At 34.4% G+C, this 16000-nt stretch overlaps 1 protein-coding gene across 1 annotated transcript; it reads left to right on the forward strand.

The window, feature by feature from the left end:
- Positions 1 to 10649: 10649 nt before the first annotated feature.
- On the forward strand, positions 10650 to 15213 carry TRIADDRAFT_58706 (uncharacterized protein; the record flags this gene model as incomplete). Its single annotated transcript, XM_002114616.1, has 5 exons — positions 10650 to 10800; positions 11910 to 12008; positions 12481 to 12647; positions 13932 to 14222; positions 14317 to 15213. 5 exons carry the CDS (start codon positions 10650 to 10652, stop codon positions 15211 to 15213), a joined length of 1605 nt encoding a protein of 534 aa, XP_002114652.1.
- Positions 15214 to 16000: the final 787 nt, after the last annotated feature.

Consider the following 16000-nt stretch of genomic DNA (forward strand, 5'->3'; position numbering starts at 1 on the left):
AAGAAACAACGCTGGCTGGCTGACCTAGTACTGTAGAAGTTGCGCGAAAAAAAATCACTATGACACTGTACAGTACCATGGACTACTCATACTACATTACTGTTCATATCCAGTAAAATACAAGAAATGCTTGCCATTTCTTCTCGGCACTGCCGGTCTGGAACTATTTTTGTACAGTATACAGTTTGACATATTTACATTTTGGACAGTAATACAGTACTGTTCCTATCCAGTAAAAGAGAAGAAATGCTTGCCATTTCTGTACTGTACTGCCGGTCTGGAACTATTTTTGTATACAGTATGCCATATTTACAATTTGTACAGTACAGTACAGTATAGAAGATAACTCGACGCACGTAAAAGAAAGAAAGAACGCTGGCTGGCCTGGTAGAAGTTGCAGAAAAAAATCACTATGACACTGTCCTGTACCATGGACTACTCATACTACAGTACTGTTTATATCCAGTAAAAGACAAGAAATGCTTGCTATTTCCGCACTGTACTGTATCCCTATCATTTTTCTGGTCTTGCGACAGTAGACACTCGACACTGGACAGTATTGAAGAAGACCAACACCGTTTTTACCTCCATGCTAATCATTCATGGACGGACAGACCCTTTTCGGACTGGTCTCGTCAAAACACTGTTTCAAACACTTTATTAGAACACCACTTTAGTATGCAAACAGTCCGTTTTCAAGAAACTGCATTTTTTCTTCAATTCAGTAATATTAGGTTGAATCGAATTATTCGTCACTATGTAGTAAGTTCTGCTTGCAATCAGCTATATAAGATCATAGATGCCATTTAAATGAATACCAGTGATTTCGAAAACAGCCACAGAAGATCCATACTAATAGTCAGTAGACTCAGTACCGTATGCAGTTTTCTGAGTACCGTAAAATATTGATTGGTAGTTTCCCCAATTATTATTTGGTGTCAAAGTTGTATTCAGTCGACCAGAGTGCAAAGAAAGTAGAATCCAAGTTTATTGGAAGTTTAGCAGCTTGATTTCTACACATTTCATTTCATTACACAATATACTGTACCCAAGTCACCGTCCTCACAATCAATGTGAGCTTGTCCATGAAGAAATGGCATTGTTACTAGAAAATAGACTCATATACTGTACTGTACAGTATATAAATACATATTTGTTAACGACACCTTAACATACAGACTGTACTGTAGGTGCAGTATACTGTACAGTATGATGGATATATTGACATACTGTACAGCATACGTACTGTATAATGTGCAGTAGCAATGATGAAAAAGGCTATAATGATCTTTGAAGATCATTTGCAGCAGCTACTTTAACAAATAAGACTTTTATCGTACAATCTAACTCCTTCCATGCATAATGTTATGTACAGTACAGTACAGTAAGACTCAAGGCGTAGTCTTAACGAATGCTCAAATCGCTCCTTACGTCTACGAGTATTTATTAACTATTTAACTGTAACCCAAGTTACCTAACAAAAGCAAAAGTACAGTATGGCGCTCATCACGTACATCGAATCAACATAAAACATACCGAATTCATGTAATCGTGCTTGCCCAGCCCCTAATCTATTGTTAACAACTCTAGATTGACATCAAATATCCCCTGATGCGGAGGTTGACCAACATCTCTCATTATATACCTCTGAGTGATGAAGTGGCGTCGACTTTTTATACAATTTCAGTTTGTTAAATCAGAAATTAGTTATGTCACTATGTGAACTGCACTGGACTGATATTGCCTATAAAATCAGTAAGAGAGATGAAATAGGATTGATATTGCCTATAAAATCAATAAGAGAGATGAGATAGGATTGATATTGCCTATAAAATCAAGAAGAGAGATGAAATTGGACTGATATTGCCTATAAAATCAATAAGAGAGATGAAATTGGATTGATATTGCCTATAAAACCAATAAGAGATGAAATTGGCATTAAAAGTAGAAAAAATTTTTGGCATAGCTATGCAAATGATCTGTGCGCTATTTTAAGGCGAGTACGTGAGCATCCTCTTGTGAAATTATGCATCATCCTTAAAATCAGAATTCCATAGTTTGCCATGTGCCAAATCGAAAAAAAAAATAACTCTTGAGAGCGATGTACTATACCACTCATTTTTGACATTCACTATAATATACTGTTGTGAACTATGAAGCCCTGAAGGGCACATTGAGAGCAATGGATTGGACTGTGCTTTATTGATCAAGCAATATTTTCAACATGTTATTTTCATTCATTCTTGATTTCATTAACTCACTATCAATTGCTTCTATATTTAATTAATTATAATTACTAAGATACATCGCAACAGATTTCTACATCTCTAATAGCACCTTATAAAGAGTACAGTATGGGAATGCACTATCTTTCCATGTCATTGCGTTGGATTAATTATGAATACAATGCTAGTAATTCTTAGCACCATATTTATTTTATTGGATGAAACAATGCACTGGGATAAATATGGAATGGCCAGCCGTAAACATCAACAATAACGTATCTTTCGCTTTTAGCACTTCATGTTTACGGTGTACGTGACTCTTATCACGTTCAAACATAACTTGATTTGATTGATCATCAGGTATATAAATATCCACCAACGAATGCTATTTCGCTTTCCATTACAAAATTCAACGTGTATACCGGCCTAGGAAATTGAATATTGGCAATTTCGCTTGATATTAGTATTTCGATCAAGAATTGATATACAATTCCTTCAATACTCTACAATAAGAAATGGCAACGGGAGCTGTTCGTGTTATTCACCATTTAAAAAAGCATTATCAGGTAAGCTCCATGTCTGACATGACGATCATTTAGAATATAGTAGACGAGTGACTAAAACGTTGCTTTACAATTCGAGTTTTGACTGCTATTATTCCCTAATTGAATCAGTCCTATTACTACTGCTTACACTCCATTGAGATAGTGGATTAGTTGCATTTCACGGACCCGTTCAGGATAATGTATACTGTTTAGGATATGTATATAAATGTATACGTGTATACTCGGTATACTTTTGCATGATAGAATTTTCATGGCTAATGAATACCTTCAATTTTATGATAGCTGTCATACTTTCCGATTCAAGGTTTAGATTTTGTATAGAATAATGAAGTAGTCAAACCGAAAACATTGTGAAAATTTATAGCTTATTTCAACATACAAACAATACTATACAGTACTCGAATATACCGCAACTATGCGCGTATCCTATTTTGCTAATATGCTTCAACTACCGTAGACTGACTAACGCAAGAATTATGTACAGTACTGTAGATCAAATAAGTGCTTATCGCCAGTTATTGGAAAATCCACTTGAACAGTCTGAAGAAAGCAATTATTATATCCTCGAAAAGAGTATTTGAAATGATTTATAGTTCATTTGTAAGTAAATTTTTCTCGTATATTAACTTGGCTAAAGAGCAATTTTAAAGTCAAAATTATGTTACTACGTTGTATAAATAAAACGCGCAAAATAACGCAACCATAATGATCTAGCCGTACTTTATCGATCCGAAAAGGCGAATTGATAGTTAGCGTAACACTTCTAACGTACGAATCCGATGATAAAAATGTTAAAACTCACACGACATTTTAAATTAAAATTTACCCATGCTATTCTATTACAATTATTGATGTAATTTAATAAAATTCTAATATTAGATTAAATGAGTATATAGTACTGTATGAGCGGCAGGGCTGGATGCCCTTCTAATTACTGTAAAGTTGATAGCATAACGTTGAATGTCTCCGACAAAGGACATTATACTGTACAGCTGCTGTATAGTCCTATCTTTGCTTCTCAATATCCTTTATCTGTTAATAACATAATACTATCGGAAAAAAGAGACTACCATATTTTAATAAGAAATACAGTACTGTACAATGTACATGCGCTGATTGATTGCAGTACTCATGATTTGTTACTATAATCTCTACGTCTGGAGAAAGAAATTTTCGTAGAACATGGGTAATATTTTAATTGAAAGTAAATGATACATACGAGAATAGCTCTTAATAATAGCAGTTAGCTCATGATAAAGGATGATAATGTATTCACAATTTAAAGATAGCATCGAAGGGCAATTACTGTACGTGATCACAATCAGGCATTACCCCACGCCTTGCATAGAATTTGCATATAAAATGAATCATTATTTGCTATTGCAGTATCTTTGCTACTGTAGAAAATTCCCGACTGTCACAGTGGACTCAGCTACATAAAATTTCTTCCAATATCTTGCTTATTAGCAATTTAGATACATAATTTCTAAATGGGAAGGCTTAAGAATGGAAAACAAAATTGCAAGAATTAATGTATTTTATTGTCCTTGTTACAAACCCGCTATTAAAGAAATTCTCGAAAACAATAAGAGATTTTGAGTAGTCACTATTAATTATACGATACCATGAATATCATAGTATATGCCACACGTGCCGACTGGTTTTAGGTTAGGGTTTGGTGTTGAATCTCAACTTAATATCATTTCATACTGCCCCCTATAATAAACCTTTGGGGATGGATCAAATCGACGTATAGTATTTGTTGGATCAGGCCTAAAATAAAGATGGCTACTAAATAAAACCAGTAGATTGAGAATGATTAACGTGTAGCGGCTGAAATTGAACTTTTGCTAATTTCGTTTTATTATTTACTTACATTTCTGTATGCATTTGTTCGTAACGCCAGGTACTTCCACTTGTTGGCTGTGTAAATTTTGCTCTTGGTATTGCATGCTATTCCATGTATTGGGGCTTCAAAAAGCCAGACGTTGGGTATGTCGGATTGCATTATTGTAACTCAAACTAGCCCAATTACATATAATATTCAATAAAATATGTTGAAATGTACCAGTTATTCATATTCTGTCTATAATTTATAATATTTCTTCATTACTATAGTGTCCGACGTTGGAAATATGACGTACCATGGGATGCAGTTGGCGACCATGAACAATCTAAGGTACTATTAGCTACGACATCACTGATTTTTACTTTCTATGATTGGAGATAAATATCTGCCACTACTAATATTGACGCTATTGAACGACAGATCTTTAGCCCCAATGTTGATTACAACAGCCTTCCACGCCGTGTAAAAATCGAGGACGTTATCAATTTACCTTAAGCTGCTACTACTTTGTAAATACGAGATTCTGAAATATGTCTGACAGACAAGCAATGACACTGTTGTGTTTAAATTATCTATCACCCTCACTTTTAATATTTAATGTTATTTGAAAGTGTAAGTCTATAATAATTGAATTAAGATTATATCTGCTTGTCTAACGATATGTTTCCGTAAGTTGTTTAGTTTTAATGGCTTAATCATACGTTTCTCAGATTCCATAACAATTTATTGTCAATAGTAAATCAGAGTTTTTGTGACTATGGTATGTGTGTAAAATATTGAAAATATTTGCAATTTTCTACGTAACTCTGTTAATAAAGTAACAAAATCTTGACCATTTAACTTGGACAAAGATTGCGTTGTACATTTGAAGATAGTATGTCTTGCTTTACGATTTTCAAAAATAATGGATTTCTTTATATTCTAGTTCATCATTAGATCTATTTGTGTGAATCGTAATTCAGGATATAGTGTAATTTGTTAGGAATCACGGAGGAAATTATTAATCGACTATTAGCTGTAGCGCGGCCTGTGAGGACACTATGTAACTCAGTTTTGATTAATATAAACATCTCACTGGTCAGAATTGCAAAATAATGTAAGTCGATGCGCATCCTATTGTTTATAAAGAGCAGCTAAGAGATGTGTTTAATGCCTATAGCAAATATATTAGTAACGGATTCAGAATGGATAGATTGTTATATATCACGAATAAAAACTAATTGTAAAGATTTCGGTTGAATTTCTGGCTTGCGAAAAAGTGAATGCAGACTTGATTATACTGCATATTACGTAATGTAGACTGTATGCAATCTCCTAATATTGTCATAAGTAATTGCCTCTCTTCACTCAATGCTCATTAAAAACGCTTTCAGTAGCTGGCGTGTCAGGAATGATGATCACTACCGTTCAGGATTACATTAAAACAGGGCTAGCGATAGTCTGGGTCTACAATACTGTATATCCACGGAAATAAATAATTTAAAGCAGCGATTTTGACGCTTATATCAAATTTTGCAGAAAGTGTAACTACTGTATAAATTCAAGTGTTATCGAATACTACACCTTACCATATTATATCAATTAACCCAGCACGCTATGCCTTACAAATTATAACATTACCTTGCATTTTTTACTCAAAACAGTCAGTAGAAATTGACCAATGGAAGGTATAAAAGCAAACTAAAATTACTCGGTGAATATCGTGGGATTAATACAGCAAAATCTTAAAGTGGGTCATAGTATTTTTACTCCTAAATGATATTCATTTTCGGATCAGACATTGAGAAATAGGTGTAGTGATATATCGAACTGAATCAATTAAGATAATAGTCTATTGAATAATTTAATTAAGTGCTTCGAGTCTTAAATCCGTGCCTACTTGCAATTTTATATGAAATCTTGCTTAAAATATTCGGAAGTAAAAAATTTTAGCACGACTCTAGATTCTATTTAAAAAAATTTGCTTTTATTATATCATTCCAAAGGAGAATAATAACCGTAAATAAAGATCAAACTCGTTCATTGCTATTATAGTACAGTCCAAAACGAACCATTTGTTCGTTAATAAAAACCAGCAATATACGATTATATGCTACATAATTTCAGAATGTGGCTATCTGTCGATATGCTGACTATTTATTTCAGCATTTAAATTACAATACAATAATAGCAAATATGCCTATTTTCTGCATCTTTAGTAAAGCGATTGTATTAAAGATACGAGTATGCCGCTACATAAAATGACAACTTGTAATTGCAGTACTTTATAAAAGTAATACTTGAATTCTTGAGAAATAGTTGAATGAATTATAAATTTTAGTTGATTACGCTAATAATCATAATAAACGATGTGATAGCAATTAAAACGATATGTATAAAATTTGATTAACGTATTTTATGTCAATATTTCAAAAACGCTATATTTTCAATATATTATTTACATACAGAATAGATAATCATGTGTGCCTTGAACACGCATTAATTTAATACGACGGAATAAGTACTTCAAATGATCAGCTATTGATGCTGTATATCTGTAAATATAGTCTATTTATTTCGTCTTAACATACAGTCACAGAAAGACAGTCAACTCTCATTCGTCAAGCAATGTAGATTACGACTAATAATTTTAATATATGGCTCTGATAGTCATAAATAGTTTAGAGGAATCAAAGAAAGCTAATATTATTGTTATCGCAATTATCTCGCATTCATCAATGATTTTGTTTTATTTTTTAGCTGACGATAGCGCAATGATTCATGATTTCCATTAGTATTTTTAGGTTGAGCCAAGCGACTAAATATAGATCTCGGGCCATTACGTTTTTTAAGTTCTTCTTTTACTCTAGCCTTTTCTTCTTCTTGATTCTTACGGATTCTTTCCATTTCTTCATCACTATCGGGATGAACAACGACAATACAAGTTGCTTTTGAAACAACTTTATTTTTGCGTCTTCGCTCTCGAGCTATATTTTCGATCAACCTTTCACGTTGATAAGCTAATGCTTCTTTTTGTTTAGCTAATCTCTTGGTATGTTTAGTTACGAAAGCTCTACCACTTGAAATTGAATCAGTAGTTTCGGCAGCAGTTGCATCAATTTGTTCTAACGCTTTATCAAGCATCAATAAATTTAATGATGAAATCTGGTCAGTACTTTCTTGACGATTTCGTTGAGGGTTAGGTCCAAACATGTAAGGTTTCATTGAAAATTGCTTCTTTTCCATCCAGTCGTGAAATGCCAGGCTACCATAAAATTTTCGTTCCTTCTCTTCATCTTGTTCAGCTTTCATTTGACCTTGCCTTTCTAATGATATAATTTTATTAGTAAATTGATTTTCTTTTATAGTTTCTTTTTTATCAATTTTCCATTGCGCTTGATTCAGAATGCGCATGCATTCACGATGACTCCATAAGCGTGCTAAAAATGCTGGCGTATGTCCTCGCTCATCAGGTTGTGTAACTATGGCATTCACTGCAATCAGTTCTTTTAAACAATCAACACTGCCACAAATTGCTGCCATATGTGCTGGAGTTAAGCCGTCGCGATTAGTTCTAAAGACAGTAGCCAATAGAGATCAGACTTAATTCATGTGCACACGTACAGTATTATGATATCAACAGAATAGATGGAGACATTGAGAAATGCGAAGGCAAAGATGTTGCTTAAATAAAAAGCTATCACCATATTGAGACTAAATTAATCGTTATAGTATACATTTACATTCAACTAGCACGATTGAAATTAAAAATAATCAAAATTGTTTAGTTGTTATACCGCATATACATCAAATGTACGTATAATAGATAAGAAAACAAGAAACGATATAACTTACTTAGAAGGATCAGCGCCTGCACGTAAAAGGTATTGAACACATTCCAAACTACGATTTGAGTTATCATTATTAATCGCAAGATGCAATGGTGTCCATCCAGCAACATTAGAGGTATTTGGATCTATCTTTTGCTTTTCAACAAGAAGCATGAGACAATCAAGACGACCATGCAACGCTGCTAAATGAATTGCGGACAATCCCTAATAGCGATTTAACAGGAAATTAGCTATAAAATTTAAGCAATAACCTCAGGAATAGTGTAAAAAGTAATAGTAACCGCAACCTATATGATATTACTTTGTCGGTCGTTGAAGACTACGGTGGAATTTATCAGATCGGATTAATTATCAATTATTACACAGCGTTATTTATAACATGCAGTACGCCATTTCCCGAAACCGAAGTTACAATCATTTTTATCCACATACTATACTCTACATCTATAGCGGATGCAGTTAGTGATACAATTAGATTTCATTGTAAGCTAAGAAAATACAGGTTACATAGATTATTAGCATTGATAAGTCAATAAGTTTATAGTTCACGGTAGTTTAGTTATTCTATCTTGACATGGAATACCTCTTTATCAGTTTGATGAACTGGTCTTCGTTGGCGTATACTCTGGTGCAACCACGCCATATCACCTACTGTGCAGGCCATTAATGTATCTTGATCCTGTACTGTGTTGGTCTTTTTAATTCTCATTCGTGGCTTTGCTAAATTCGAATTTTCATCCATGCCTAGTATTCTTATAATCCGGGAAGTTGTAAATCACTTAATACGATTATAAAAGGATATTTTTCTAGAATTTGTATGGAGGCAGGTAAAAGGAAATAATGGATAAGATTTTATCTGATATTGCAGATCAGAATAAAATATACTACATTATGGAAAAATATCTGCCAGTCATAAAAATAAGGCATACGAGGCTTTGAAAGCTTGACTTCAATGTACCGTTGACAAAATGCTGGAATAATGTTGGTGAAACTATTGGATATTGGCAATGTATAACGTATTGGTAGCTGTATAAAACTGCGGGCTACTGATCTGTAAACAGTACGTTCAGCAGAGACTGAGAGTCTCCGGAAATGAGTAAAATTGAATATACAAGTTACTAACTTATGTGAGGAACTCTATCGCACCAAATTGCTAACCAATTTCCCAGTCAATATTTTATGCCGGTTTTGTTGCTAAGTTACGCACGCCATGCTACAGTATATCTTATACTATTTTATCTCAACTTCTACAGTGTACTGTACTGTACACTGTACAGCCTGAACTGTACGATAACGGTACAGTACTGTACGTACTGTATGTCTGTGCTGTCTGTCTGTACGGTATCTTCTTATTTACTTACTGTCACACAGGACTGTATAGTGTCTGTCTGTCTTTCCACGCCTGCTTCCAGAGTTACAGTACTGTACAGTACTGTTAATTGACAGTCCTGACTTATTACTTCTTCGGACAGACGGACATCTTCCACCAAATGATGCTGTCAATATCGAAGAACGATTACTTAGTAGGAATCTTCCGTGTCTGTTTTCTAATAAATCACTGCTACTAATTTAAATAACATGGACGATCTTATATAGCTATTTCAAAGCAGAACTTGAGGAGTACACTAAGTACTGCCATGATACTGCACATTGTACTGTGCAGTCTGTAGCCCCCAATGCACTACTCTAAGTACTGTCATAACGGAGTGTATGGACATTATTTTAAGGCGATGAGGAGAAATTCTGTCCGTCCGAGAGGGATCAGCCCAGGTCTGATACTGTACAAAAGCGTGCAGCAGGACTACTGTAACAGTACTAGGAGTCCATAGTAAAACCAAGCAAGTAGCGAATTTGGAGGCCAATAGATGACAGACAGTATAGTGTATCGTTTCAGGTATACGATTCAGCTGAGATGACCAGCGTCGCGGTATAGTACTGTTCTACTGGAGTAGAATGGTCGAGCTCGTTTTTATCCCCTAGGCAACCATGCCAGACGGGATGTGCACTGGGCAAAAAGAATTGACTCAGCAAATTCGAATGGAATATATTCATTAATTGGATCTTATTATTGATGTTATGGATGGCCTATGGTTAGCATGAATTAATAGCAGATTCTTTCTAATTTCAATAATTGATTATCCGGCAATACTATAGAAGAGCATTCGCAATCTTGCCCGTCATGAATCGCAATGGAAAGGAATTGGGCTTCAGCCTCAAAGAAATCTGCCTCAAGGTCATTGCAGATCATATTGATGAATGGTTTTGCTCGTCGATATCGGAGTTAACATTAAAAAATTCAATGTATGTTCTTGGTCCATTCGAATGCCTCGGTAAGTTATTAAGGAGCCTACGAATTGAATTGCAGCAATCCTATTCTTAAGGGCTGGATTGCAGATGGAGCAACAACACATTTCTGTGTCGCTATTCTACACGCCTTCGCTTCGAAGCACTACATGCAGGCATGCAGTAATCCTATTCTTAAGGGCTGGATTGTAGATTGAGCAAGAACACATTTCTGTGTCGCTATTCTACCATCTTCGCTTTGAAGCACTACATACAGTAGTCCTATTCTTAAGGGCTGGATTGTAGATTGAGCAAGAACACATTTCTGTGTCGTTATTCTGCACATCTTCGCTTTGAAGCACTACATACAGTAGTCCTATTCTTAAGGGCTGGATTGCAAATTGAGCAACAACACATTTCTGTGTCGCTATTCTACACGTCTTCGCTTCGAAGCACTACATGCAGTAATCCTATTCTTAAGGGTTGGATTGTAGATTGAGCAACAATACATTTCTGTGTCGCTATTCTACCATCTTCGCTTTGCGCTTTGAAGCACTACATACAGTAATCCTATTCTTAAGGGCTGGATTGCAATTGAGCAAGAACACATTTCTGTGTCGTTATTCTACACATCTTCGCTTTGAAGCACTACATACAGTAGTCCTATTCTTAAGGGCTGGATTGCAAATTGAGCAAGAACACATTTCTGTGTCGCTATTCTACACGTCTTCGCTTCGAAGCACTACATGCAGTAATCATATTCTTAAGGGCTGGATTGCAAATTGAGCAACAACACATTTCTGTGTCGCTATTCTACATGTCTTAGCTTCGAAGCAGTACATGCTCACAGAGCAGATTAACTAATACCACAATAGTGGATTGATCGACTATGATATGATATAATGCAAGCAAAGGTATTCAGCCTTTCTGATATCAGTGCAGACTACCAGCATAGGAATATCCGTGCTATCGAACCGTGTAGCTGCACACTCATTGTGTAGAATATAAGCCCATGATCAATTCGAGAGCGATCGAACTGTATCAATTTTAAAGGGACACAGCTAACTGGAGATAACCATCAATTCTACACCAGTAACATATCCCATATCTTTGACATACATCATCAGCATCATTGTAATGTTGCTACCGCCAACAGCAAAGTTTAAGAATTTGAAACTGCAACCGGTGGTTCTAACACAGTTCAACTCCAGTCCGGCTTTGAGCCGAATTGCTGTGATAGCTAATTATATGATCGGTTAGTCCTAGCTTATCACTGTACAGTGTACAGTATTAAGTTAATGCTAACAGCTTGTAATAAGCCATCGAGGATCTTGAAAAGCCTGAACTTACGTCAGTATTATTACGGTATAAGTAAGTATACGCGTACAGTAATTGCGAATCGAACTAGATCATAGTTGTAGATAACATTAATCATTAGTCTCCAAAATACCTTGTTCGCAACATACCCAACGAGCTACAGCCACTCTATCCCCCTGGACTGGATATACTTACTTTTTGTATAGTTGATGTGAACTAAAATAATAAATTTTAGCGATAAGATCGTTGTAGGCCTTCTAAATTAAATATCAGCGTCAAACAGGTAATATTGTTTGATGACCGTTATTATACGCGTAGATTGTTATGCTGCCAGAAAATATCATAATGTTCCATGTTTTGTCCTGTCGATGTGATGGAAACAATTTACCTTTGTCATATCTACTTTATAGATTCCGAATCAACTCAGCAATTAATCAACTTATTAAGTATGAAGAAGAAACTTAAAGTAATGCACCTGCACCTACTGTTGCATTCACGATTGGAAGCAATCGATTTTACCGTGCCGTGCGCTTTCATGAATGATATCTTTATTAAAAAGCTCGAATATCGATGTCCGGTAAGCAATATAACAACTATGAAACTTTATATTAACGATACATGGGTGTCACTTTCGTTCGGTCTTGCAGTATGTAGCTACCTTAATTGTCAGAAATGTCTCCATGACAAGGGTCTTACTGACATGCCAACCAAGTAGCTGTTATAATTGTTGAATATTACGTTAGATAAACTGTGTCACAGACTTCAATAGCTGGAACTTACGCTTGACTGAATTAAGTAACTTCGATGGCCAAATATCTATTAGCTAAGAGTGAAGTATATCTTCATCGGCAGCCTTGTAATAATTGCAGCTAATTACAGTGATTGTCTGTTTTAAAGAATGATAGTAATATGAAGTTAAGCACCATGTGATGTACAATGGTTAATTGTGCTTAATAAAACAGTATACTAGTGCCATTGGAATTAAGATCCATTCGTTGCAGGCTTTAAATCGATTAAAATTATCTAATAAGACCTACCGTAATAATGAAAAAAATGATGAGGTGCTCTAGCTGCAACTAATACCACATTCAATTAATGTAGCTTGCAAGTGAAAACGCCTATCTTTGCTTCAATCTTAATATATCTACTTAGAAAAGTAGCATAAGAAAAGTATAACACTGAGAGAGCAATTGATGGTACTTAGACCAATCAAACTATCGAAAAATAGATTTGGAATCAATTAGAATTAGTAAGCAAGCGGAGTATATCACTCTGATGTAACTACTCGATAAATGTTTAATTGAACCATCTCAACTTACTACTTTTTATATATTTCACAGAGCGATTAGTGGTATCATGCATTCAGAATTATATTTTTATGCTACTCTAAAGTAATTCTAATTAATTAATCCATTACAACTAATCACACAAATTGAAATAGATTATGCCTTGCTTTTCCTTTCTAAAGTAACCTAGCAATCTCATTTTAAGTAATCTACAATCAGTACATTTGACGCTCATAGTATTCTATTAACTAATTAATGCATTTAGATCGGTTAAGTTAGGTTAGCTATCTACGATTTATAGAGCTCAACAAAAATTAAGATCAACTAACAATGATAAATCATAACCCGCATAAAGGAATCGGGAACATAATTATGTAATACTCATTTGCACGATAATTTTTAAAAAGCAAAATTAGTCATGGTCACATTCGTACTACAATACTAGATCTGTCTACTCTATTACTACCATACATCAATTGCTTCATACAAACAATAATTAATTATTTTAAACTAAAATTTATAAAGGAAAATTCTAAAACCATCTAAATTACAAACTTATAAACTTTCATTGATAGAAATTAATCAGAATATCTTTAAAGAACTGTTCCAAAGTAACGGCAAAGGCAATCAAGTGCTTGGCTGAAGCTTTCAATGCATTACAGTATCTCGATCTTAGCAATTGCTACATGGCTTGTAAAGATGATGTGTTAAGCTGCATTGGAAATAACTGTGCACAATTACGGCAATTAATTTTAGATGGTTGTAGCATGATCACCGATACTGGAATAAAAAATTTTTGCCAGTGTTTTGCCAAAGCTAATCGAGATCGCAAATTATTAAGGAAATTGAGCCTAGTTAATACACAGGTACGATTCGATAACTACTCGTATTAATTAATTATTAAGATCTTTTAATATCTAAGTTAACCCGTTCTAAGTGCTAGTATTGTCCTTATATCAGATTACGGATGCAGGTTTAAGGGAAGTATTACAGACCTTTCGGCTGCTTTCCACACTTTCCGTCAGTGGATGTAGAGACATAGTAGATCCATTTTGTTCTTTCATTCCTCAAAAAAAACTATTTAGTCTTTCTATTCTTGACCTATCAAATACGGGCATTAATGATATATCTGTTGACCATATAACGACTCTATGTCCTGGCTTACATGATATTAACATTAGTAATTGTGATAACGTAACAGACGTTACTATTACTACTATTAATAGTATTAGTGGAGTAAGAAGTTTTTCTATTGCCGGTTGTCATTTAATTACGTTTACTATTGGAATTATCCCTTTACTATATAATCATGGATATCAACTGGAAACGCTCAATCTTTCCGGTATGGATAATATCGACTTAGCCGCTATCTGGCATCTTTGTCCTCGATTAAAAGTATTAATAATGGAAAGCTGCAAAGATATTTGTAAAACACCTACATATGGAATAGATACCAATCAGAGTCGCCATCTTCATTTACAGAAACTAAATCTGAAAGACAGTACATTTTATCAAGGGGAAGCAGACGTTGACGAAAGTCGTTCAGATTGTTTAAAATTTATAAAGAAATTTTGTGGTAATACATTGAAGTATTTATATTGGAGTAGGATGGAAGGAATTACTGATTCATTAATTTGTGATTTTCTAAATGAAGATTGCTTCAATTCTTTAACTTATTTGGAATTACGTTACTGTCATTATATCACAAGTGATAGCCTAGAACAAATTTTACAGTGTTGTCCATCTTTGCAACAGTTAGATATTCGCTTCTGTCAGCAAATATCCACCGCCAATAATGAAGAGCTGAAATCATACGCAGATGAGATAAATCATAATGTTACAATCCTTTGGGAATAAACTGTGGCAGCCTTGGAATTGTGATTCTTTTTACGTTATTGATCGAGCTTGTAAAATTTCCTATGGAGACATTTCTACAACTTATGCTGTATACGAGTATGTACAAAGTCTTATCGGTAATGCTATTTCTTTTTGCTATCCAAGTATAACGTGCCCTTTACTGTATGAATCGGATATGATGAATGTACTAGATTATGGTCTGTTCGATTGTTTTATTACAACCATCGTGCTTTGCATTGGTATAATTAACATGCAACCGTCATGGTATGAGGACGTATATGAAGCTACAGCGCTACGGGTGTTTGTATTGTATTAAATATTGGAAGATTTATGATTCTAATCCAAGTTTGAAATTCCGCTTTAATTTGTAGAGATTAATTAGTTTCATTGCCAATTAGCAAATTAAACTGAATACAATACTAAATTAAAACGATTCCATTTTTTGTGCAATGTGCACTGACAAGAAGCAGCATGAAATGTTTGCATAATTGATATCGTTTTATAAAATTTTCTATACGTGTAATGAATGAATAACCTAATTGCAATAAAATGCGACATTGAAATTATTATTGACAGTGAAAAATAAATGCACATTAATGAAACTACAAAACGAAGCTTAAAAAGTGATACTGTAACAGACTTATAAAATTTAATGTCACAGCTGCCCACGGAATTAAAAGTACAGTTTGATATGAAACAAATTTGACAATGTAGCTGGCGATAAATTTACAGGAAACAGAAAAAGTTATGTCCATACTCTTGCCTAAGTATGACAATGTCACAGATA

This window comes from Trichoplax adhaerens, genomic scaffold (assembly GCF_000150275.1).
Source record: "Trichoplax adhaerens TRIADscaffold_8 genomic scaffold, whole genome shotgun sequence".
NCBI classification, from domain to species: domain Eukaryota; kingdom Metazoa; phylum Placozoa; class Uniplacotomia; order Trichoplacea; family Trichoplacidae; genus Trichoplax; species Trichoplax adhaerens.